The sequence below is a fragment of the Aptenodytes patagonicus genome, chromosome 2 (genome assembly GCF_965638725.1).
Source record: "Aptenodytes patagonicus chromosome 2, bAptPat1.pri.cur, whole genome shotgun sequence".
Classification (NCBI taxonomy): Eukaryota; Metazoa; Chordata; class Aves; order Sphenisciformes; family Spheniscidae; genus Aptenodytes; species Aptenodytes patagonicus.
The window spans coordinates 136,315,810-136,340,545 of NC_134950.1; the positions used below are offsets into that span (position 1 = coordinate 136,315,810).

At 40.4% G+C, this 24,736-nt stretch overlaps 1 protein-coding gene across 1 annotated transcript in view; it reads left to right on the forward strand.

Annotated features, from left to right (window-relative positions):
- Positions 1 to 24,736, forward strand: part of RAPGEF5 (Rap guanine nucleotide exchange factor 5) — a 163,927-nt gene that overhangs the window by 31,574 nt on the left and 107,617 nt on the right. Inside the window, exons 4-7 of the mRNA XM_076331350.1 lie at positions 285 to 406; positions 1,799 to 1,967; positions 7,518 to 7,584; positions 15,665 to 15,713. Coding sequence (XP_076187465.1) covers positions 285 to 406; positions 1,799 to 1,967; positions 7,518 to 7,584; positions 15,665 to 15,713 — 407 coding nt within the window. The remainder of the gene's footprint in view (positions 1 to 284; positions 407 to 1,798; positions 1,968 to 7,517; positions 7,585 to 15,664; positions 15,714 to 24,736) is intronic.

Genomic DNA, 24,736 nt, shown 5'->3' on the forward strand with positions numbered 1-24,736 from the left:
AAATATTATATATTGTAAATTGTGCCACATGAATTAGGTGTGTAAGGGAACTTACTCATCTAACACGAGTTCCCTCGTTGTAACTAGGGGCACCCCCTGAGACTTGCCAGAATAATTTCTTCCCTTGAAATGAATAGGATTACAAAAAGTAGTAATTGAGACAAAGGGTTTGCCCTGCTGAACAAAAGGATTCACTTTTAATAGCTTTAAAAAATACCTCTTTATTATAAAAGAGCATTTTAACATTACTGTGGTGTAAGGAGTGATGTTTTGCTTATTTTCAGGAGAAGCTGTGTTGGATCGGAACTGGTAGACTGGCTTCTGGAGCAGTGCCCTTTTGTTAAGTGCAGATCTACAGCAGTTGGAGTGTGGCAGCTTCTCCTGGATATGGGCATTATATTATCAGGTCAGTCTTGATAGTACTTCTAGCGTGAGGAAGGCTATCAAGTTTCTCCTGCACAGGATAAGACTCACATTTTTGATGGGAGAGGAAGGAGGGGAAAAAAAAAAAAAAAAAAAGATTGATCCATTTTTCTTGACAGTTGTTTATTTTACTATCTCTTCAGTAGGCTCACCTCTGTAACCTTTCATTTCATAAACACCAAAGATTAATCTCTTTTTTTAGGCAATTTCCTTCCTTTTGCTTTTGCAAATGTAATTGCCTATTACAAAGTTGCAGACAGCGTGTGTGTCTTTTCCAGCCTATTTTTTTTTTCTCCTCAAGCTCTTTTAGGTTTTTCACAAGACAGCAGCTGTTTAGTCACTGCAGATCATGGCTTCGCCAGATGACTTCTCTAGCTATTAGTGATTTTTCCCTTCCTCTCTCTGTTTTTCATAGTTTTAGATTACAATGGATTGAGAGAGGATTCAGCTCCTTGAGACAGTGATGATGCCAGGTTTTACCCGGCTGTCCACACCTTCCCCACCAAATTTAGGGGTTTGGTCTAGCTAATGTGGTTGGTGATAATTACACTGGTAACCAACCTCTGGAAATCTGATGGACTTGACTTGTAGCTGGGACTACTTAGGTAGCTCAACTTGGAGCATACCCCGCCCTGGGGTCTGTGCTAGACACTTAACTTTTCTCCTTGTGAAAAGGTGAGGTGTTATGGAAGATTTCTGCTTATGTACGGTGACAGTATACTTAAAGGTTTTCTTCTGCTCCAGCTACACTGACAGTATGTCTGATCATGCAGCCTCAACAAGGGCTAAATGGCTTTCCCAGCAGGAGCTTGTGCTTTTGGCTTGATCCTGTCCTTCGATCCCAGTTCAATCCTGGTTATGCCAGGAAGATGACAGCTGTTGTACGGGTGCATCATCTTACCCAGGTCTAGTCTACAAATCCAGTAGCCCTGAATTTGAGGAGAAGCTGGGATAATGATGGGCTGCATCCCCATTATTGAACTTTTTTTTATTGAACTTTGTTTACTAGTGCCTGGCCATTAGTGAGAACAGATTAGAAGCCAATGGAAATCAAGGCTCAGAAATCTGACAAGTGGAAGGTTTTTATCCCCTAATTCTGAACTGATTCCAAAATTGATTAAATACTCAGCAGTCTTAATGCTTGAATTTCAGGAGCCTGGAGATCTTCAAATTGAGGTTTTGGGGTTGTCCTGTTTGGGTGCACTGAGTTAATATGAGAGGGCAGGATTGCTTCTATGCTGAGTTTGTGATCCTTTTGTCCTGTGTGGTGGTGCAACTCAGCATTAAAATCAAGTGCAATACAGAATGTGGTGGGGACACAGAACTTCTACATGGTAAAGGTTTAAAGACTATCTAATGTTATTTTTTCTAACAGTGGACAGACAACTCTATTTTCAAGACACTCATGCTTTCTACCAGTTCTCAGCGGATGAATGTACCTACCTTTTCTGTGAATTTGAGAAAGAGGAAGGGTGGAAGAATGGGGTAAAGCTCCTACTTCAGCTACTGCCGCTGTCTCCTCCCAGGATTGACATGTGTAATCTGTAAGTGTGCATATACAGCTGTTTGCAACTTTTGCTGACTGTTTTGTAAGTGGCTAGCTTATAATTACGCTGTTTAGCCCCAAAACCACTGTGCAAATGAGCCAGCTTTATTTTCAGGGTTGACAAGCTTGGTAGAGATGGGCTTTTCATCTGAGAAAGTCAGTGTGAGTAGATAAATGAAGGCACTTGACTTGGGGTTTTTGGCATATTGTGGTTCTTATGCACTAGCTTGCTGACTCTAGCTTGCTATATTACCTGGGCAAATGGCTTTATTATTTTTTTGTTCTCTTACGTTTGGAGGTTTGGCACGAATTTGGCAGCAGGCATGCTGTGGAGCTGATTGACTAGCAGATCAGATGCCCTCGTGCTGTGTCAGGATCAGCTATCAGATGGATAGAGAGGATGAGTAGAAATGTGGTAGCTTCAGTCATCTGATTTTAGTTTGCTACTGCATGTTTGCCAGAGCTCTGTAGTCTCACATTATTAGTCCTTTTTCAGAATATGCCTTTTAAGAGTTTTGCTTCCTATATGTCTCCTCTTTCGCCTGACTGTTGGATGTTATCATACCCTCTGTGCTGATACAGCTGCGCTCTAAATGTTGCCTATTTAGAGCAGCTAGAAGGAAACCATAGTTATTTGTGCCACAGTGAGACACCAAAATATAGGAAAAAGGTGTCAGTGAGAGGTCTGGAGGCTCATGACCCCTCATGCCTTTGCAAATCTGCAGGAGCTGGCCTGGATAGACAAGTTGGGTTAAATTCTTTCATTATCCCTACCATGATGAATCCTCAAACCTGATACTTATACTGTGGAGAACTATTACTCTGCCAGTACTAGGATTTATTCTCTTTGATGTCAAAGACAAAACTTCCTTCTGTAAGTACTTTCCTTCTCTACATATTAGATTTTAAAAACACATTCTCTCAAATAAATGTCCAATGGAAATATTTTAAAGAGGCACAAAGCCCAAAGTCCCTGTAAGCGGTCTCAAGCCCAGCTTCTTAAATTCAGACATGTTGAGCTGGTAGAAAAAAAATCTCAGTAATTTCTCTGCATGGCTCAGGGCAGAAACTTGATTCCCTCCCCTGTTGCTGACTGCCCTCACCAACCAGAAATTGGCAGTTCTGGAGTGGGGATTCTCTTGAAAACACATTTATTTGGTCAGATTGAGTGAGTGTAGCCAAGTGACAAGGACCCCAAACTGGCTAGAGGAGGGGACTGAATGTGATCTTCTAAGCAGATGACTCATATGGGAGAAAACCTTTGAATATTTTTGTAAATAGAATTTCTTGTCTTCCAGCCTACTCTGGTGCTAAGCAGTTTGTCTGTCCCTTAAAATACCAGGGCGATTTCATCTTGATTTTAGTGGGAACTGGGGTTTTCCTCATTATCACTGCAAATCAGGCCACTTTTCATGGTTCATGACTACTTGTACAAAAGCTTTGAATCAAAAAGACAGAAAAGATAGGTCATATTGATGTGTTACGTGAAGGATGCTGGGTAGGAAAATGGATTGAAGACTTTTTAGATTTGAGTTAAAAATGTGTCCTGCATGCTGACCCTGGCTGGAGACTACCACTATTTTACAGTCTGCTTTGCAGTTTTATCATTCCAGTGCAACTGTCATTTCTAGTGGAGGATGATCCCTGTCACATGAATTGAACAATTATTCATTAATGTACATTTCCAGTTCCTTCCTGCTCACATTATTCAAATTTTAGTTGAAGTTGGATTCCTTTTGGGAACATTGTCACTGAAGAATTATTTTCTGGAGGTTTTACCTGTCAGATTGTGAGGGTGCTTTTTAAAAAAAATACATATTGAAGGAATCGAATTTTAAATAATGGTATACTCTTGAGGGAGTGTGATATTAAAGCGAAAGGAGACTTTTCCAGGTTCAGAATTCTCCATGTGTGATGCAAATGGTACACTGCTAAAACACAATCTGAAAGGGAATAGATGTGATGAGGTGTTTGTTAAAGTTATCTGACCGGGTTAAATAAACCCATATACTCTTTTTCATGAAGAAAGATGGCAATTCTAAAAACTCTTCCTTGCAGTGAGTGTTTGTCTTTTCTCAAATATATAAGCTGTTTTGCATACCATTAGAAGCATAGTCTTTCTTGTAATTTAATATTTTTGTATTCATTTTTCTGTCTTAGTTTTTCTCATAGTCTGTATTGACGGCATTAATTCTGTATGTACATAGGGATAGAGGAAGTCCTACCTTATTAATTAGATTCCCTGCTTTTGATGAAATCAGAAGCAACTGCCTGCTTGTGCACCAGAAGTCAACATTGGACATCTCCTGGTGGTCCCGGGAGCCAGACGAGCTCTGTCTCCTCTGCAGCTGGTGGGCAGCAGCTTTGCGCTTGCCTGGACTGCTGGGTGCATCAGTGGGTGTCCGTGGAGCACGATGGATTTGCTCTCCCAGAATGAGCCTGTAGACCTGAGTAGGCAGTGGCAGCTCTGGGGACTTCCTTTAGCAGCTCTTCTGGAAACCCTATTAAATAAACGTGGCCTGGTCTCGACTTGCTGGACGGATTTTTGGTGGATTTGTATTTGTTTCTGGCCAGTATTAGCAGCGTTACCAAATAATACTATAGTAAGTTCTACAATGAAAACAGCGTCCTGAAGCCCGAGACGTGCTTACGGTTCCTGAATAAATGATCCCTGTTGCCTTTTGACCTCGGCAAATTCCCTACATTAAACATAACATTGGTGGGAATCCACCATGGAAAACAAGATGGGACATAGCAGATTTTTAGCAGCTCACACTAAACTGAAGGCTAATGTTGTTATGTGTATTCCACAGGACTGAGCCCCTGTAAATGTTGTCAAATGAGATGGGACTGATGCAGAGGCCTCTTGGGGTCATTAAACACCCTATGTTAATCACAGCCAATTCTACTTGAATAGAAAAGAAGTTAATATTGCAATAGCCTGGGAACAAAAGATCTGTATTGAAAGCTGTGCCATGGACTTCCTTACAGCCTTGAGCAATCACTTAGGCTCTCATCCAATGCCTCCTGAATTCTTTTCCAGTGACTGCAATGGCTTTGTATCAGGTGTTTAATCTTTGTGTGTTTCTGTTTCCTTCTTTGTAAATGGGGGTGTTTATAACAACACCTAACTCCCAGAACCACTGGTAGACTCAATGAACATTTGAAGAATGCATTGGGTACCTTAGTCTATTGAAATGTATCCCACAATATTTTTTTAATTCTTTGAAGAGGTGTTAACAGGATTTTTTTTTCTTTATCTCATATTGCTTGTTATTTTCTTTTCAGAAGTGTTACACTATATTCTGTATCTTCTGTCCTGAAATAATTTTACATTTTATTAATTTCAGAAAAGTAACCATTCTTAAAAGTAATTTGTTTTTAATGCAAGTAGCCAGGATGGGATATTCATTTAGTTACTGCCTTATGGAGTTCCTGGAAGGCTTTTGCTGAACGCAAACAGCTCTCAGGTATCCACGGGTCTTTTATTGGCATTGTAGGTGGATTGTAAAGCCAGCGTAGAGACATATGCAGTGGCTCTACATTGGACAGTTGAGGTCCAGGCCCAGGACCATGGGTGTATCCGTATTGCTTCCTCTGTCAGCGGGTCGGGAAGCACTGTAATTGCTTTCACATGGTGTACAGTAACAATTGTGCTGGACCTGACTTGCCTGCATGAAGATCTAGGGCAAGCATCCCTGCATCTCGCTCTGCTTAACACACTACCGAGCCCACGGACCACTGAGCTGTATAAGCATTAGGCTTGTTTGCCTGGGCTTTGTAGCTCCTGTTTGGTACCAGCCCTACTAGGTCTTATCTGGCCCCTTTTGGAGAAAAAAAAAAAAAAAAAAGGGTGATATCTGTCCTGATTCTGTTCGTCAGTATCCATTCTGTCTTACTTTTTTCCATTAGCCTATACACTCTTCCTCTCTGATTCTTGAGAGCTGACTATAATTTTTAGTATATTAATGGTTTCAGAAGTGTTTGATGCTCATATGCAGATGAATACTGGGAGTATTTTTAAATAGAAGATGAAGTGATAAAGGCCCAAGACAGAAATAGCTATGCTATATGCTGTTCTGAGTTTATAGATTGCATCTGTGGCTGTGTCTAGTGAGTTGCTATCTTTTGCCTCCAATTTAGACGAATCAGGTCCTAGCCAGGTTCTGAGAGATCAGAAGAGATCAGATGTGTAGGGAAACATAGGCATCTAAAGAGGTCAGTTATTTTAATCTCATTCCAAATTATAAAGAGAAAGACTGAATAAATCAGTCTTTGTAAATGAAACTGCATTCATTTATTTCTTTTAACACTTTATAACACTTAAAATGTTAAATCACATTTTTCCTTGAATAGGAAAGGCAGTTGTGAAAATAATTGTGATTTCTAATCTGAATTACCATTTTGGTCTGAATATGCTTACCCCAAAATGAATGCATGTGTCATTCTGTGCTTTCTGACCTTAATTTTTTAATCAGGGAAAGAAATTTTCGGACATGGGATATAAGAACCACAATATACCAGCTGCATATTCCAGACATGTTGTCAGCTCTCTCCCTAAACCCATCAAGGCATATGAGCAATTAAATAATTTAGTCAAAGATAGAAGCTTCTGCTAATACCTGGGATTTAAGTTTATTAAAGCAGCTGCAGTTTTGCATATCTGCTCACTTTGCTGGCATGCCACGCTTCTTGAATAGCATGAAAAGTAAAGATCTCAAGGGCATTTTCTTTTTCTTCTTCCCATAGTAATAACCCTATCATATTGGTATCTTTCTTCTGATTGTCAATAAACCTTCCAAAAGGCTTGCAGATGTTTTAATGATGGGAATTAGACTGTTTTAAAGAAAAACATAGTCCTATCCTGTGCTGTCCACGCAGCTTTTGTGTGGTTTTTTCCACGTGGGCCAGACTTCTGTGACGGTTTCTATAAGTGTTCTTCTTGCACTGCCCCACTCTTGCAAAGACACATTAAGTCTCTCTGTCTTGTGAGTAACTATCAAGACAACCTAATAGTGTTCTCAGCCATTGCTTTAGTTTGCTAATTTATGGCTTCTTACATGTATTCTTTCCATTTTCACTTTTTTTTTTAAATATCAAACTTCATGTGTGACATAATGATTTTGATGTTGTCTGCTTTTATCTATGCATTCCATAGGTGTTGCTCCACACCTTAGCAAAGCTGGGTGCTGGGCAGATGGAAAACTCTTCTGCTCTGTTGATGGAGTATGTTTTTAGCAGAGCAAAATATGCACTCAGATAAGCAACTCTGAGCTAAGATGGTCCTGCATTCTTCAGTTCTTCATCATATTTTTATAGCTGATGAATTCTCTCACTGTTTTACGTTAGTCCAATCAGAGGAGTTCTTGTAGTCTGTCGTTACTGACACAATTAATTATTGTCATGTTGCAGTCATTATTTTGATGTGGAAACTCAAAAGCCCTTTTACATTAGTGCCTGTGGCTACACAGTTCCTTGCTTTCCAGGAATCGAAAGATGTTGAAACAGAATGAAAGAAATAATAAAATCTTATTTTTATTTTTTTAAGGCCTGATCAAAAAATAGAAGATACGGCAGAAACCAATGCTGAAATTCTTGCTCGTCTCACTTCTGCGGTAAGGTCACTGCATCAAAGTTTGTACTGATCATGTTTGAAATATTGTCATGTTTTGTATCCTTTCAAATTAAAGACTTAGTCTTAGTGAGCAGGTGTTTGTAATGCGAACTACTTTTTTGTCTCTGAAAGGAGGAAGCTTTACTGAGGTTGTAGTGTGCAATTCCAAAGCTATTAAAATCAGTCCAAGCAAGGACTGCTGCAGCCTGCTCTCTTGTAATCCATGCTATTCATGGCCCAGGAGATACCAATTTGGAGGATCATGGTAGTTTTGCTGCCAGGTAGCTTACACTCAGATCCTCTTGATCAAGTGGACATCAGCGTGAAGAAAATGATGGGGTGGGGACAAAGGGAGAGAAAGGGCCTCAGCAGCCCTGGCATAGATTATCATAAGCTTCTGAGGAGACCCACCTGGGAAGCCTGGGTATCTGGCTTCCCAACTATGTTTAGCCTCAATGAACTCCATCATAATAAACCATAATAAACAACAGCTTATCCTGTCTGTGCTAGAATTTGGTGCATCTTGTTTATCTTGTTGTAAGATCATTGTTCTAAGAAGCAGACAGACAGGACTAAGCTAGATTCACTCGATTTAATGTAATCTGTATGATGGTACAGGGTACACCCTCAGCACATTTGCAGGTGATGCAAAACTGGGGGGAATGGTCGATGCACCAGATGGGTGTGCTGCCCATTCAGAGGGACCTTGACAGGCTGGGGAGATGGGCCAACAGGAATCTCATGAAATTCAACAAAGGGCAATCAATGTCCTGCATCTGGGAGAAATAACCTCATGCTCCTGTACAGGCTGGGGGCTGACTGTCTGAAAAGCAGCTTTGCAGACAAGGACCTGGGAATCCTGGTGGACAGCAGGTTCAACATGAGCCAGAAATGTGCCCTTGTGGCAAAGAAAGCCAACTGCCTCCTGGGCCGCATTACTAAAAGCGTTACCCTCAGGCTAAGTGAGGTGATCATTCCCCTCTACTCAGCACTGGTGTGACACATCTGGAGTGTTGGGTCCAGTTCTGAACTCCCAGTACAAGAGATATGTGGATGTACTGGAGCGTATGCGAATGACCACGAAGATGATCAGGGGAGTAGAGTATCTGACTTACAAGGAGAGGCTGAGAGAATTGGGAGTTGAGCTTGGAGAACAGAAGGCTATGGGAGGATCCTTATGGGTCCCTTCCAACTTGAGATATTCTATGATTCTATGATCTTATCAATGTGTATAAATACCTGATGGAAGGGAATAAAGAAGATGAAGCCAGGCTCTTCTTGGTGACGTCTTGTGACAGGACAAGAAGCAGTGGCACAAACTGAAATTCAAGAAATTCTACTTAAACATAAGAAAAAACTTATTTACTGTGAGGGTGATCAAACAGTATAACAGGTTACCCATAGAGGTAGTGGAGTCTCCATCCTTGGAGATGTTCAGAACTCAGCTGGACATGGTCCTGAGCAACCTGCTCTAGCTGACCCTGCTTTTGAGCAGGGACTTGGGTGAGATGACCTCCAGAGGTGCCTTCCTACATCAACCATTCTGTGATTGTATGGTTCTGCGAACATCACACCTAAATCATGATATCAGCAAAACATGGAATTAGTGCTAGTTCTGTTTTGGGTACGTGAGAAAGTACAGAGATGAAAGTGAACTAAGCAGGGTGAAGTTGTCATGAAAAAGGCATGAGGATAAGAGCTATTTTAAGTAAAATGAATAAAGTACTATCTTGAAATTGCTGAAAAATGGAAGGGAAGGACAATTTGTGCTATATTTTGTAAAGACAAATGCCTTTACAAAAGACATTTTGTAATGTGTTTGGAAAGCCAGTGGTTCTGTATGCTCAACCTTATGCAAAAATAATTTAGAATGTATGACATTAGAAAATTTTGTGTTTTAACGTTTTTTTTTATTTTTTATTTTCCCTGTATTCAAATTCCTTGTTTCCTCTACCTTTTTTCCTAACTGAAAATGAAGGAACTCAGAACCTCAATATCCTCCATTTTTAGTTCCATAGAGAGAAAAAATAGAAAAACATAAAATACTTTTTGCAAAGTTATATCTTTTCAAAAATTCACAAAACTACCAACTCTATAAAACATTGCCAGTATCCCTCAAAAGCTTCGCCTCTCAAAAATAGAAGAATAATGGGTTTTTCATCAGTTAAAAAAAGGGAAGCACTCAACAAAACAAAGTGACTTTCTGAGTTTAAGAACTGGGATCTAACTGTTGCTGGATACACTTGAGTAAAATGCATATCCTTAAAGATGTGAGTAATTGACAGTGAGTTCAGAGTGCTTCACATCTAGCTTGCAAGGTCAAACCTTTGAACTACATCCTGAGTGATTCCAGCAGCAGGGCACATGGACAGGTTTTTGTTTTTTTTTTAAATGAACCATTTTATTGCTGTAGCTAACTAGCTAAAGAAAAATCAGGCAGCTGCATGTCCAGATGGCCTGAGACCCATCTATTGCCATGGTGGTGTCAAAAAGACTGATCTTTTCTTCTGCGTTTTCTGATTTTCCACAGAACTGTGCAGGCTCTCTATAATGATTTTCTAGTCTAACCCTGGGGAAAAGACATAAGACCAGAGCAGAATCCTCCAAATATTAACATCTGTATATGAACTTCTCCCTCTTATCCATCCAGAATATTGCTTTTCCTCCATACAGTAGACTGGGATCTAAAGTACTCACTGCGAGTTTATGGAGAGCCTTTATGTGTCCCAAGGGAATTTGAACCCTCCGCTTGCACCACTCAGCAGGGGGCTGGACTCACCAGGATACAGGTTCTCAATGTTTTTGTTGCTGCCAGTTTCAGAATTTGTATGGAAAAAGAGTCCTGTGAGCCGGAGCTGGAAACCAAAGGTGAAGGTATTAGCCATGAACTGGAAATGTGTTCATACTGCCTTGCTTTTTGGCTCACTGAATGTTTACATATTTTATACAGAATCAAACAGTCTTCCTTGAAGAATTCATAATTCAGAATCCTGTTGACAATACTCTTCAGACCAGTGTTTCAGAAGTGGAAAAAAAAAAACCCCAAAACCTTACTTCCAGCCCAGCACTAAAGCAGTCAGAGATTAGAGTTGACTTTTTTGTACATTTCTGGGTTTGGAGGTTCAAATCCCATCGGTGTTGATAGTACCACTGTCTCTTCTGCTTTTCTTTTTGCTTTTCTTGTAATGGAATAAAACATTCTATGTCAGGTCAGAAGGATGCTTCTGTGTCAGCTTTTCTTTTTTGGGAATTAAATTCCCAAATTTTCAAACCTAAACTGATTGTGAAGATCCAGCCCAAGCAACATTGTAGAACTGTAAGCATGCATGCACATAAGGTCTAATTATATATTTCTGTAACTCTGTAAAAGCTATTGCTGTTGCAGGGGCTGAAACTCACCTCACCTAAATATAAGTGGCCATATGGCAGGCATCTACATCTGAGCTAGCTTCCCCAGGCACTCCTTACAGCCAGGGAGCAGGAATAGGCACTTTTAGGATGCTGAGTGTATGATTCATTTTGAAAGTCTACTTTAGGGAAAAACAGTCATACCTTAGGCTCCGCTGGTAAGGTATGCACTCTCTATGAAGGGGTTATAGAGTGACTAGCACAGACATAGGCATCTGTACAAGTTTGGTGAATTCCTCTCTCCACCTCTTTTTCTTTACTGTAGCCTGACTTTCTTTGTTGGCCTTTCTCTTATTACTTATTCCCTACTGCTTTTTGTTACCAGGTGTTGTTTCTCTTGTAGAGTTCCACTTTTCACATTCACTGCACAATTTGTGATTTTTTTTTTTTTTTTTTTTTTGATGATTCAGCCAGTCTAGAACTGATTAGTTAGGGAAATGCACTCTTGGTTTTAAACAATGGTTATGGAGATTGTAGAAGATAATAGCGATAGCTGCAGTGAGTGATGCCAAGTCAGAAGGGCAGCAGGGAAAAAACTGCAGAGGTTTCTTTATCATCTTAATTTGTGCATAATGTATGGAACAAACCTCTTTTAAGAGCAGAGTCAGATACAAAAGATAAGAAAGTAACTTGTTGGGGGTCTCACTTTTTCGTTACGCTTTATTCTACGATGGAAGAAGCAGAGTCAGTCAAGATAACTGCATGGAACCTATCAAATTATATGCTCATATCATATGCTCCATTACAATGAGGCACTGACAACACCATCAAACTTAAATTGTAAAGGCAGCTGACATGCAAGCAGTGCAAAGTGCCATTTGAAATACGTTTGCATTGGATAATCTTTTTTGGTGATGAATTTTTAAGAAAATGCAATGATTACTCCTGGGTTTAAAGAAGCATTCCAGAGCTGTCATGCATCCCATGTCATGTCCCAAAGAGCAGCTTCATATTCAATGTCTTGTCTGCTAAAACCCGAGCACAGTGGGTTGGCTATGAGTGTTTCCACTGCAAAGCTCTTACCTTACCTTGTGATGGGACAGAAGAGAATATCAGGATGTTAACGCAGTGTTTCTGGGAAATACAGTTTTCTGGTACTTTAAGATGTCAGCCAATACTACTTTTATTTAGAGTCCATCAAACTATCATTACTTGAGATGCAAAAATGTGAACTAGACTCTCTTATTTTTCAAAACCCTGCTGTTTAGAGCTTTCTGTTGGAGGATTTCATTTTGAGATTCTGTAAGGATTGCCACTTTGCCTCTAGATCTGAAGTTCTATTTGGCACATTGACATCTAGAATACTGTTTCACAAAAGACTACTATAGGCAGAAAAAAAGAGAGGGGAGAAAAGTAAAGGTGGTATGCACTGTCTACTGGATGCACAGCTATGCCTTCTATAATAAAATGACCAGATACATGGATAAGAGAACAACAGTAGTTGTCATTTACTTTTGAAAAATCTCTACCTCTGTCTTTTGAAGATGAGAAGATTCACCATATAAATATGCCATTTGTATTTAATCAAGCAGAAGTATACGTGGGTACCGCTCTCTATGCACACTCTTGCTCTTTCATATTGCATAAAGAAAACTGATTAAGATGTGGTAACATGCCAAAAACACACTCAAAATGTTCTCTTTCAGACTTTCATAATATTTCTGTAAATACTGTGTGGTAAGCTGGCCTTTAAACTGAATCAGTTTTGACATCTGCAACGCTACTCGAAATGGGATACTATTTAGATAGTGTTAGCTTTGTAGCGACAAGCTATATGTATAAACCAATTTTTTATATTTAATATCTCAATTTATTTTCGTAGGCATAGCTCTTGTTTGAATGTGTATTTTACTTTGAGTCCACGTTATTATCTTCAATGTGATGTGCAACTATTGATTTTGTCAAACAGGCAGTAACTGAAATCTGAAAAGGAAGAAGTATGATAACGTGTAGCATGTGTGCAGTGAGGAATGAATGTTGTACACGGATTTCCATCGGTGTAATGATGCGTAGGAATTGTATGTCCAGCAAAGGTGCCAAGTGCATTTATGCTAAAATAGACAAAAACATATAGATTATGAAATCCAGGGACACCAGGCAAATCCAGAAGGATGTTCAGCAGTACCAATTCTTTGTGATTTCAGTGAGTCCTATGAGAGGGAGCTCAGACCGTCAGGATGAAACCCTTTGATGAAGGAACATTTGCTTAATATTAAGACTAGAGGAACATTTTTTTTCTCCTACTTTAACTGAAGGGTTTTGCTCAGATTAAGTAATATGCCAGCTGCATTCCTGGCACACAGCAAACAATGAGATATTTTGCATAACATAGACAAAATACAGAAAAACAGCCTTTTTATTTCCTGTGATGTTAGCACTGTCTTTCAAACTTGAGAAGTGCTACCGTATAAGCAAAAGTAATACTGCAAATATAACTGCAGGATGCCACAATGCTGCTTTTTCTTCTGAGAAGAGGGGTTTTTCTTTACACTCACAGAGAGATTTTTATTTTTCAGTAGTTTGATTGGGTTAATTGGTATGTTTACAACTGTTGCAGATTGTAGAGTCTCCTAAGGCTAATATTGAGATAATGTATTTACTAAATGCTAAAAGATAAAGATGAGACGTCAGTGCACTGTTTCTTACTGTCCGTAACCTGTGAGAATAGACCAGGATTGGGGCATTGACATTGGTACCTCCTGCTGAGTTTAATGAAGGGAGAGAGTCCGAGCAGTTTAGCCATGAAAAGTCGTGGTGGTGTTATTCAGAAACAACCTGGGCTTTTATTGAAAATCCCACTCTAACTCTGGATAGCTTGTATGTATTATTACTAGTGTATATTAATTGCTGCAAGCAAGCGCCCAAGTTGTTTTTCCACAGAAGAACTGTTCTTTCCCATCTTACTTGCAGTTTATGCTTACATTAACCGTGATTAACAGTTCTCCAGACATGGGAATGAGTATACAGGAAGGAAGGAAGGGAAGGTAATACTGCCAGCTTGCACAATTGTGCTGGAAACAGGACGACATTTAAGAAAACCGTGGCACTGCCTTCATATTTTCCTACTTGGAGCGGCAGAAAACTCTGTCCCTCTCAGTGGGGCAGCATCAAGGAGTAGGAAAGATCCTTGTACCTTGCAAGGACAGCAAAAAGAGCTCCCTGGTCCTTTGCCACAAGGGAAGTAAGGATGCAAGCAGAGGAAGGATGTGGCCTCTGGTATGACTGCCTTCTGCCACATGTAGAGCGTACAGCTGGGTGGCTGCTGAGTGTCTGATCAGTGGATGCTGGAGTTACCATTGTACTGAGATGTCCTGGGTGATTTTGTCTGTCTTTCTGCTCAGACCAATATAACATTAACTATTCTTGTTTCACATTTTCAAACTTTTCTTCAGAGTCATGAGAGTGGGATGTTGACAGTTGTTAGTAATTGTATTACTTTGGGGATCCTTCATGGGCTTTGTGCCTTATTCTGATCATACCACATGTCTTGTGAATGATGTTTTAAATTTCACATGCTCTCGGAAACTGGATGTCAAAACTCCCACTGCAGAATAGCCTTGAGCTTTTCATAGGTCTGTTAGACAAGATGGCTAGTATGCAGCGCAGGAGACTTTGTACAGAGAGGTAAGACAATCCCTAGAAAAATAGTTCGAATGTTCCATAATTTTTTTTAATACTAAAGACAGGCTGTCTTGGGAAAATGAGGGAAGTTGGAAGAAGCTGGGAGGTGTACAGAAGAGTCTGAGAGCGTGGATGGGGCAGAGGAAGGGAAGAGCTGAGGTGTATGCAGGAGAGAGTGCCTGGGGTGCTGTAGGTCAAGTGCAGGGCACTTGAACCAGCTGCAGTGGGACAGATGATGGCAGCGAGGAAGTATGAAACGTAAAAATAATGCACAATACAGAATCTTACTGACAGAAAAAGGAACAGACGTGTGGAGAGAAGTGGATGTAGAGTTGAGCTGGCTCAACAGTCTAGCTGGTCATGTAGAGATTATAGGGAAAATATGAAGAATGCAGAGACAAGAGGCTGAGGAAGGGAGCTGGCTAGCATGGCAGGGCTCTTTCATCACAGGCTAGTAAGATAGCCTGTGAATCTGGAAATCAGATAGCTCTTACTTCTGCATGTTCATCTCAAGCTAAATTTTGGTCCTGAAATGCTCAGTCATGCTATTAGGAGCGGTTGTTTCCTCCTGAAAGCTCCAAAAAGCGAATGTCAATTATATACGTGAACCTCAGCCAAACCTCAGCATGGAGAACTCGCTTATCCTGGAGTCACACAATAAATCCAGCATTACAGTGTGCTCAGCAGAGGCAAAACAAACATTTAACAAGGAAAGGAAGAAGCTTCAAGTGTCTGCTTGTGAAAGAGATATGCTGTGCAAATAAATTACCTGTTGGGCTACTGAATTGCCCACTCCCTAAGGAATGTGCAGTATTTACATGAAATTAAAGTAAAAAAAAACCAAACAAAACAGTTGTCACAGAATTCCCAGCTGAAAACGAAATAGATTTGCTAGGAAAAGTGACTGTAGTTTCAAAACCAAGTACTTGCATAATTCCACGTGCAGTTGACTGCTCCAAAGGATTGATAGCTGGTATCTTACCAGTGTTGCATTTTGTTTTGTTTGACCGTGCTAATAACTATAACCATCCTTTCCTTTCCTGGTATTTTAGGTTCAGAGAGAACTGGCTGCTGTCATTGCCTTGAAAGCAAGGAAGTCAGGTGAGTCAGGCTGGACTTTAGAGGGGGTTTGTAATGCTGTTCCCTTTTGTCGTTTATTGAAGTATTTGAATTGTCATTGCTGTCTTATTAACATGGGGAAGCAAAGATAGCAGACCTTGTTCCTCTCTCGCTGGAGAATCTGTGTATATTGCACAATGCAATTACTGTCAAGCTTCGCTTCCCCTAGCTCGTCACATCTAATGACCTAGCTGATAAAATCGGAGTGCTACAGTTGAATGTGAACTTGGGTCTCTTTCTGGCCAAAATCACTATTTTCTCTGGGCTTGCACTTTATAAAAGAAGCTTATGTCTTTATTTGACTTACATTTAAGACAAATAAGTTGATAATTTTCCTATGTTTTCTTTTACGGCCCAGTGTCTCACGCCATCTTCGCTGTGTTTTACCTGCCCAGTCAGGTGTATTTCTTTATGCTAAAGCAAAAGGACAACTTCATGCATGAAGGCATTCTTTCCTGAAGACTTGTCTATACATCCGCATGGTTGCAGAGGCAAGTCTCTGTTATCAGGGCAGTAGAAGGGGAAAGGCAAATGGGTAATTGAAAGTCTCTGACAGTATAAGCATTTACAGCAAATGCTGGTGATACAGTGCAAAGGCACTGAAATACGTGGTCATCTCAGCTCCGTCAGGGTTTGGTAGCACAGCTGCTTTCAGAAGGTATCTGCATTGCTGAGCTGGAGTGGAAGCAAGGGAGCTGTGTTTTCCGGGCACTGCACGGGAACTAACAAAACCTACTTGGCCAGACCTGACTCTATACATGGTTAACTCTCTGGTGTCTTCATCTATAGTGCAGTTAATCTGCAGCAAGGGCAAACTGCATATGGTGAAGTGAGAGCTGAATGTGTTTCTAGAGTAAAACAGAGGTGGAGTTGCCTTAAATTATTGGTGTGTTCCCAAAGCCATTGAGGTCTTTGGGAGCATTTTCACTGAGCATCTCTTGTGATCTTCAGTGGTTGTGCTAGAAATTGAGATCATGTATCTTGCACTTTTTGAGCTATTTTCTGACCTGTTAATAATATTGTGTCATAATATCTGTATCTGTCTATCTACGGCTTACAAGTACAGCACAAAAGTTACTAAACATAACACATGCACTACATACAACATGACATCTTAAACTGGAGGCACCAAGAAGATGTGGCTGGCATATCTGCAAATATTTCCTTGTGAAAATGTAAGTATTACAAAAATATTCTATACACAGTTTGCTGCATTTTTGTCTGGAAATAAAAGGACCCATAGGTTGACCCACAGTCATCTGTAAGTGTAAATCTGCAGAAAGTAAACACAAATCTAAGTGTGAATTCAGACCTAAATTGCTTCCATGTAATAGCTTTGCTTCTGAAACTGCTGTAGTAGTTTACGATGTTAAGACCCCTCAGCTGCTTGCCCTTAGCTGGTATCACCCCAGTCCCACATGAATTATAATGGCTGAACATGGAAATGCTTCTGCTCTGTTTCAGTGCAGAGAAAAACAGGCTATTTTAAGGAAGGGCTCAAGGTAACATTTTGTTTTGCTGTAAGGGCTAAGAATATGGTGCCATGTACCTTTTTACTTAGTGCTTACACAGTTGTAAGAAATCTCTTTCCCTGCTTCTCGGCAGTTGTGTTGGCAAATATTACTACTGCTACTGGCAATAAATAAAAACTCCATTCCCCAAAAGAGTTGATTTTAACCTGAGTTAGCCCCTCATTTCCTTTTGGTAGATGGCTATGTAAATGGTTGTGTCAGTAGAAAATGGGATGGGGGTTGGATTAGGAATGAGCTGCAGGAGATGACAATGGGAAAGGAGGATAGCTCTTGGAGTCTACTTTATACTAGCGTAATTGTAACCCACATTGAGCAAGTAGAAATATTTCAGTTAAAAATCACAGCCTTAAATAAACAAAGCTCCCTATAGAGTTTTGAAGTGCTGACCAGCCTTTCCTAATACATTAATGTAAACACTTAAAATATCAGTTTAGATCTGAACAAAAGATACCTCTTTAGTGAGTTTAACTAGTGCATGCTTGTTGTTGAAATTTGCATTCCTTTATGCCTCATCTTGGACGACTGTAAAAAATGGCTACATGATCAGGCATAACTGGAAGGTCTAATTTAAGTTAATGCCTTTACTACAGTATGAGCAGAGTAAATTAGGGTGGTTGATTATGCTTTTTTATTTTATTGCTGATGGTTAAATTCACAGTGTAGCAGTTACTGTTAGCAATCAAGCTATGGTATGCTGTGCCTGGTGAAGTGAAGCGTATCTCAGAGAAAGTACTTCTGGAGCTAAAAGCCACAGTATCTTTCAAAGATACTGTTCTTCTAGCCCTCTCCAAGACTCCATATAATTCCAGGAAGTAAACCAACAAAGATCAGACAAAGGGTTTATTTTGGCATGAAAAGAGTGGAACATGGCCATTGGGCCAGCTGCCCTGGGTGGCTTCCAGGCTGGTGTGAACGGTGTGGGCGCCTGGCTCATCTGCCCTGGGATTCATGAGTGGGGAGTGCAGGCGATGGGCACGGTCCTAACCTGCTGGCCGGAACCTGCCTGCAGTGGGTAATCGGTTCGTTAACTGAAAGCTTTCCTAGAACTTGGCAGTGCAAAAAACAAAGCTGTTGTGCAGAAGTTCCTGTACTGTTTTTGACGGTTTGGTGTTTTTTAAATTACAGTGTTTAAAAATACTTCCTCTAGATGGCTGGTTAGCGCTACCAGTAAGAGCAAAAAAAGAAGTATTTTTGCTTAATGCAAGGACTGTGTAATTTGTTTCTGAATTACTTTAATTTCTGGATATACCTCTGCCCTTGGAGAGGCACTTCACAGTGATTTAATTGTACTAGAAAAACTGTCTGATTAAAGCTTTCATATTACTTGTCTAGGTCTGTTGTAGTAATCACTGGGTTACATTGCACGGAAAGTGCTATACAAGCACACGAACACCACAGGTCCCTCTGCAAGAGGTGAAGAGGGTCCAGCTAGGAAGGTTTGCGATGCTTGGAGGGGAGGGAAACATTGGCCGTGGTTACCCAGGTGAAACAGTTTATTTTTGTTTAAATGAAGCTTGGGTTTGCTACCTAGTATATGTATGTGAGAAGTAGTAATTACAAGGATTTCAGTTCTTGGGCCAGAATGGCTGTCTCAGAGATTTAGACACTGTATCTACTGACAAAATGCTTTGAAAACCACGGTAGACACCTGAGCCTGCTGTGGGGTAGGGCAGAGTATCAAATTCTCGCTAGTACAGGATCTGACTTGATGGAGAACGTGGGCTACCAGAAAATAAAAAGTCACTAGGGTGTGGGGGAGAATGCCTTTCCTGAGGAGGTGTTCTGTTTTTATTGTGGGGTGGAAGAATAGGAGAAACACATAAAACTGACAGATGGCTGAAGGAAAAATGCAGAACCTGAAAAATGAAAGACTTCTGTGCTGTGGAAAAAAGTTCCATTTTCGTATTTCAGATGTGTACTGCAAGTATACCACTCCAACGGCAAGGCGTAAGCTGATAGAGAGGTACTTGAGAGCCCTCATGCAGAAGGAGCTCAGCATTTTTAGCTTCTTTGCAAATAAAACTAAAAAAAGGGTAAAATTAATGTCTGTAATCCTGAAGCTTTGATGGATCTCAGTAACACTGTTGACTAAAAAGCACATTTATATTTCATTAGAATAAAGCTCTCATGATAAAGGTGACCTAAGAGGGGGAAATGAACTTGTGCACTTCTCTGTGGCTTATAAAAATGCATTAAAATTGTTCTTGCTTAACCTTAGAAATAAATTGATTGAAAGCTGTCTTCCTTGGTTTGGTAAAAGGTCTTGGGGAAGCAAGTAGCTGGAGCAGACGAGAACTTTCTTTTTAGTTGTAGGCACTTGGCATTAGAATTGTTGTGTTTATTTATACCTTGCTGGCTTCTGATGGCTTCCACAAATGTGCTGAAACATAAGAGAAATGCAGCCCCTTGTCTGAAGGTTTATAAGGGTTGGCATTTATCTCAGTTGCTTGTCATGGCTCATGACATGTTTCTTATGTGTTAGAGATGGTAGCTAAAACAAGGATAAAAAGCAGCAAATAGCCTAAGGCTGGAGGCTTTAGCTGGTGGCGTAGCTACACAGGTACATCTGAACTGATCAAAATCTGTCAGGTAGATGCTCTGAACTGGTGTTAATCCCATCCACAAACAAGACGCCTTGTGTTTCTGTGCATGAACCTAGCAGCACCCCGTGGCATCACCCAGCAAATTCCTTTAACTTTATGTCTAAAGGAATTCCTGTAATTTTATTCATGCAAAGGGCCATTAGTAAGAGCATGGCTCTGGTCCTTGTGTTTCTGAATACAGGGGCTAATTAAGATAATAGCTGACAGAGTATCGATGACGTAGGAAAAGGGTGACTGCAGCTTCTCCCCAGGCATTGCGGGAGCAGCGGCAGGGCTATGGGTGCTTCTGCCTCACACTGTGAAGTGCAGGGCAGCTACAAAAGTCCTAACACTTGTGTGTGTTTTTGCTCCCCCTTAAGAATGATATTCAGGTTTCCACAATATAGTTAGATGCTTTTGAGTCATGCCATTCTTAAATTGACAAGCTGTATTGATTTTTTTTAAAAATGGGTCATTTACATTTTATTTATAATAATATGACTTTTGCAACATATTAACTTTATATTTGAGATCTTCTGGATTACCTCCACCCTATTCTGACATATATGTATGCATATCCACCCTTCCCCTTTTCTTTTGTATTGCTTCTCTCGGGACTTAATCGCCTATGTGATTTGTTTAGTATTTTTATTTTAGGGCAGACTATTCAATATGAAGCAGTCACTGGGGCTTGAGCTTTGCCGACATGAATGAAAAGCAAGCTGTGAACAGCTATTCCTTTTCCCAGCCACTGCGCCACCTCTACAGCCCTGCTGTCAAGAGCCGATTGCATGACTCGACTCGAACACGCTCCAGGCAATATCAGCCTGGTTAAAAACGTGAGGCTGGGTCAGGTTAGGAGTCCTTCCAGCTCCGATCCTGCTGTGAGTGATGAGTTAGGGGATGCTTAGAGTAGAGAAACAGAGCAAGTTAAAACAGTCCTTCTTCTGATGTGTGTACTCAGCATCTACCAGTCTGCGCTAGAGGGATTTTACTGTACCCACACTGTTGTGTTAGGTAGCCCTTGGTGGACCTTTTCTCCATTAATTTATCGAATTGCTTTTTAAGCCTGCTTATACTCCTGACCTTCATAATCTCTTGTGTCAGCGAGTCCCACAATTCATGTGTGTGGTATGTGAAAGTGTATTTTTTCTTGTTTGTTTTAAACACATTCCCCACGACCCTCACTCTGTTGTGATATAGCTCTTTGGTGACGGAAAGTGGCGAATAATCCATTCCCAGTTTATCATCATACTATTCAGGATTTTGTGCACCTCTGTCATACCCCTGTGAGTTGTCTCATTTCCAGGCTAAATCGCTAGTCATTCCTCATACCAAATCTATTCCATTAAATCTGATCATCTTTGCCACATCTATTCTATTATTTTTGAGACGGGGCAGCCAGAGCAGCATGCAGTATTGCAGCAGCATGTGCTGGAGTTGGCACAAAGTGAGGGTGGCAGCTTCTTATCAGGGTGGGGAGGTGGAGGGATGTGGGAAGGAGCCCAGTAAGACCCTTTTGGCAGCATTAAGCTGTTTTATCAGCTTACTTAACTCAGGAAACCGTATCTTTACCATTCAGCCCTTTTCCCCAAGTAGCAGGGATCCTTGTGAGACTTCTTGGTAACTTTACTCCACAATAATTAGCAAAACCTTTGTCATTTGGTGCTATATGAATATCCTATGTTATGTCATTAGTTTTATTTACTTGTAGAACAGAGTTGCTATATAGGCAATGGAAATCATTACAAATTTGAACTAGATTTGTACACATACTTGAAAAATGAGGTTACAAATACATGAGCAAAGGTCATTCAAGAATGGAGCAGTTCAGTATTGTGTTTAAATCTCAAACTTATTAAGTACCCTTTGAATTTACAGGTTTTGCAAACAAGCAGATATACAATATCTCTGGTGTAAAATGTGCACAGTTTATTATTACTTATTTTATGCCGCTGAAAAAGGGCATAAAGAGGGATGAAAAAACTTCCTCCTGTTTACAGAGTAAAGTGGCAGTCATGTGCCAGAGAGGTGTGCATTTTCTCTTGAGGAAAAACTGAGAAAGTTTGAAGGGTGGGAAAAGGTTAATACCAGTAGGATCTTACTGCTTTTCTATGATCCCCTTATGTCTCTTTTCAGTGGGTGTATTTACTTGACTTAAGTAAGACCTTATTTCATTACAACTTTCAATTCCTCCAAGCATCCACTTCTTTAAAGCAAGGGTCAAACTTAGGAAAATGTATGGAATAAGAGTTCTTCTGCAAGCGTTACTAATAGCATTCATCCTGGAGAAATGGCCACTCGAAGTAAAGGTGCAGGAGTGTCATGCTTCTGGTAGGTCTCGGAAACTTTATCTTTACTTTTCCTCTGCCCATTGAAATGTGGTTCAAAATAAAAGTTGCACCTGAAAACATAGCTAGGAATATTTTAAAAGCTATATTGTGCTTTAAGGACTTCATGCCTTGAAGTAAGGGAGGTAATCATGTTGGCTTCTTTAAGCCATCCTTTTTAAACATTTTATGCCTTTTTGAAGGGAATGCCCATCCCTAGGGACCAATGTCTTGTTGCATCCCATGGGATTCTTCCATTACTCCTGACATCAGGCGTACCAAGAAACCGGCAGCACTTCAGAAGGATAGGATTAGACCCCTTCTAGCCCTGGGGAACGGTGCTCATTGTGTTGGCTGGTCAGGAACACTATGTGGGACATACACACAGCTCCTCTGTGCCGTGGCTGAATTGGTGACAACCTGGGTTGTGCCCACCGTGGGCAATGCTGGGGGTGGGAAGTGCCCTGGACAACATCAGTGAACAGACTACACAGTTACGCTCACCAGCCTTTGTGTATTCCACAGCTGATGTAAAGCAGAATGGACTCTGAGCCTTGGAAAAAGAAGGAAAAGAGCTCCAAAGAGCTCTCTGGTGAGAATTACACTGAGAAGGATTTTGGCAGTTTATGGTCTGTTTTTTTGCAGTTGTTGCAGAGCTTTGTGTGATCTGTGAGGCACTCACATAGAAGAAATGAGCAATGCAGATTAGCTGTGTAGGTGACAGATGTTTTGCACATACGCAAAAAGGGATCGCACGGTAAGGTCGGAAAGACAGCAGTTGTGCAAAAAAACAATTCCCAGGTGAATGTTTTGTTTCCAGTGCTTTGGGAGAGGCATTTACAGAGAGTTCACAGAATTTATTTATTCAGAGTCCTCTTTGTTTCCTGCTCCTTTCCTGGCCGTGCCCGGAGGATTTTTCCATGGACTAGAGAGAGGTGTTTCGCTTTGCACCAGCCTGCTCAGTGACTGCCCATACCTCCTTGTTTGATCAGTTCCCAGCAATCATTCTGCCCATGCCTGCTGATCATGTAATGGGCTCTTCTCCACCCTTCCAACATCTCGTTTCAGGCAACATGGCTATAGATACATTCACTGCCATTTGATTTTTTTTAAATTAAATATCATGCACAAGAGAATGAATGTCTAAAAGCACTAGGTAAAAGTTAAAGCTTTCTGCGTTCAGCCATCAAATGGTTTTCCTTGAGCTGCTGTTGCTACGAAGAAGATTGCTTTTGTCTGTACCTGTAGTAATCCTACAGTGTTTGCAACTCATTTTCCACTTTTTTCTCCTTGATAAAAAATGATATGAGTTCATATGTTCACAAAGTGGGTGTAAAATGTAGCTTTTCCTTTGTATGTATCGCAAAGCGCCAGGCATTGAAAACCAAACCTCCCCTGGCCACATGAATCAACAGTAGTTGATTATCTATTAAAAAATGCCTCCCTTGTTTAGCCAGAGGTATTTTTACAAATTATGTTCTTCTAATGCACCACCACCTTGGATGAAATATGGGCCTTCAAACCCAGATGAAAGGCTTCAGTTGTGATAAATAAAATAAACAGAACTTCCTAACAAATCCAGTTGTATGATAATGTGAAAAGAATAGCAGCAAGGGCTCCTGGCCATAATCCGACTGAGTTGGGAAATATCGGTGGCTTTACTTGGTATGCTCATTTTTAATTTACAATGGCTATATAATGTAGATGGGCCTGAGTCTCATCTAAACTGAGGTTTGTCCTTCCTGTGGTCATTCAGATGCAGTGGAAAGGAACGGCGCCTTAATGGTGTGTGGATCAGCAAGCCCAAATCTACATCTGTCAGCCTCCTTTCTTACCACACTGGCCTTGCTCTGTTTAGATTATAGATTCCTACCCTTGCTGTTATCTGTTCCTTTTGATAAACTCTGCAATGAGAGGAAATGTTTTTGCATCATTTTTGGGAGTCCTGTTTCCTATTTGAGATCTGAGAAATGGCTTGTAGCACTAGGACCCTTGGGAACTTATTTTTCTGCATGGAAACTAGACCAGCATAATGAGTACCCTCTGTGCAAATTCAATATTAGTTCTACACCTAAGGTCAAGCAGAAGTTAATGACCATTTTTTACATACAGAAATCAGTTATGAAACCAACATTAGATTTCATGCTTTTGTCATTTTAAAATGAAATAAAATGCTGGAGTAATTTATATTAAATTGATTTAAACTACAAAGCATAAATATCATGAATCCCAGATTAGTGTTTGAGAGAAAATGGCATCATTGTCACTTGTGCAATAGTTCAATTTACAAGCATCTTTATTCCATCCCATGCTTGCTGTGCTTTTTTAGATACAGAGATGTTGAACAATGCTGTAAGCGGGAGTCTGTCTTTAACAATTTTTGCATTTTCTTTGTTTCTTTAATTAGCTGATTTACTCAGCTGATTGCACAGCTGTCTGGGCAACACCCCCCCAGGGGTCTGCCAACTGTTTCAGAGATATGTAGTGTACTCAGTGAAGGGAAATCTGTACAATAATTTGCATATATATATGCAGAAATAGTGGGAAGGAATGAGAAAGCT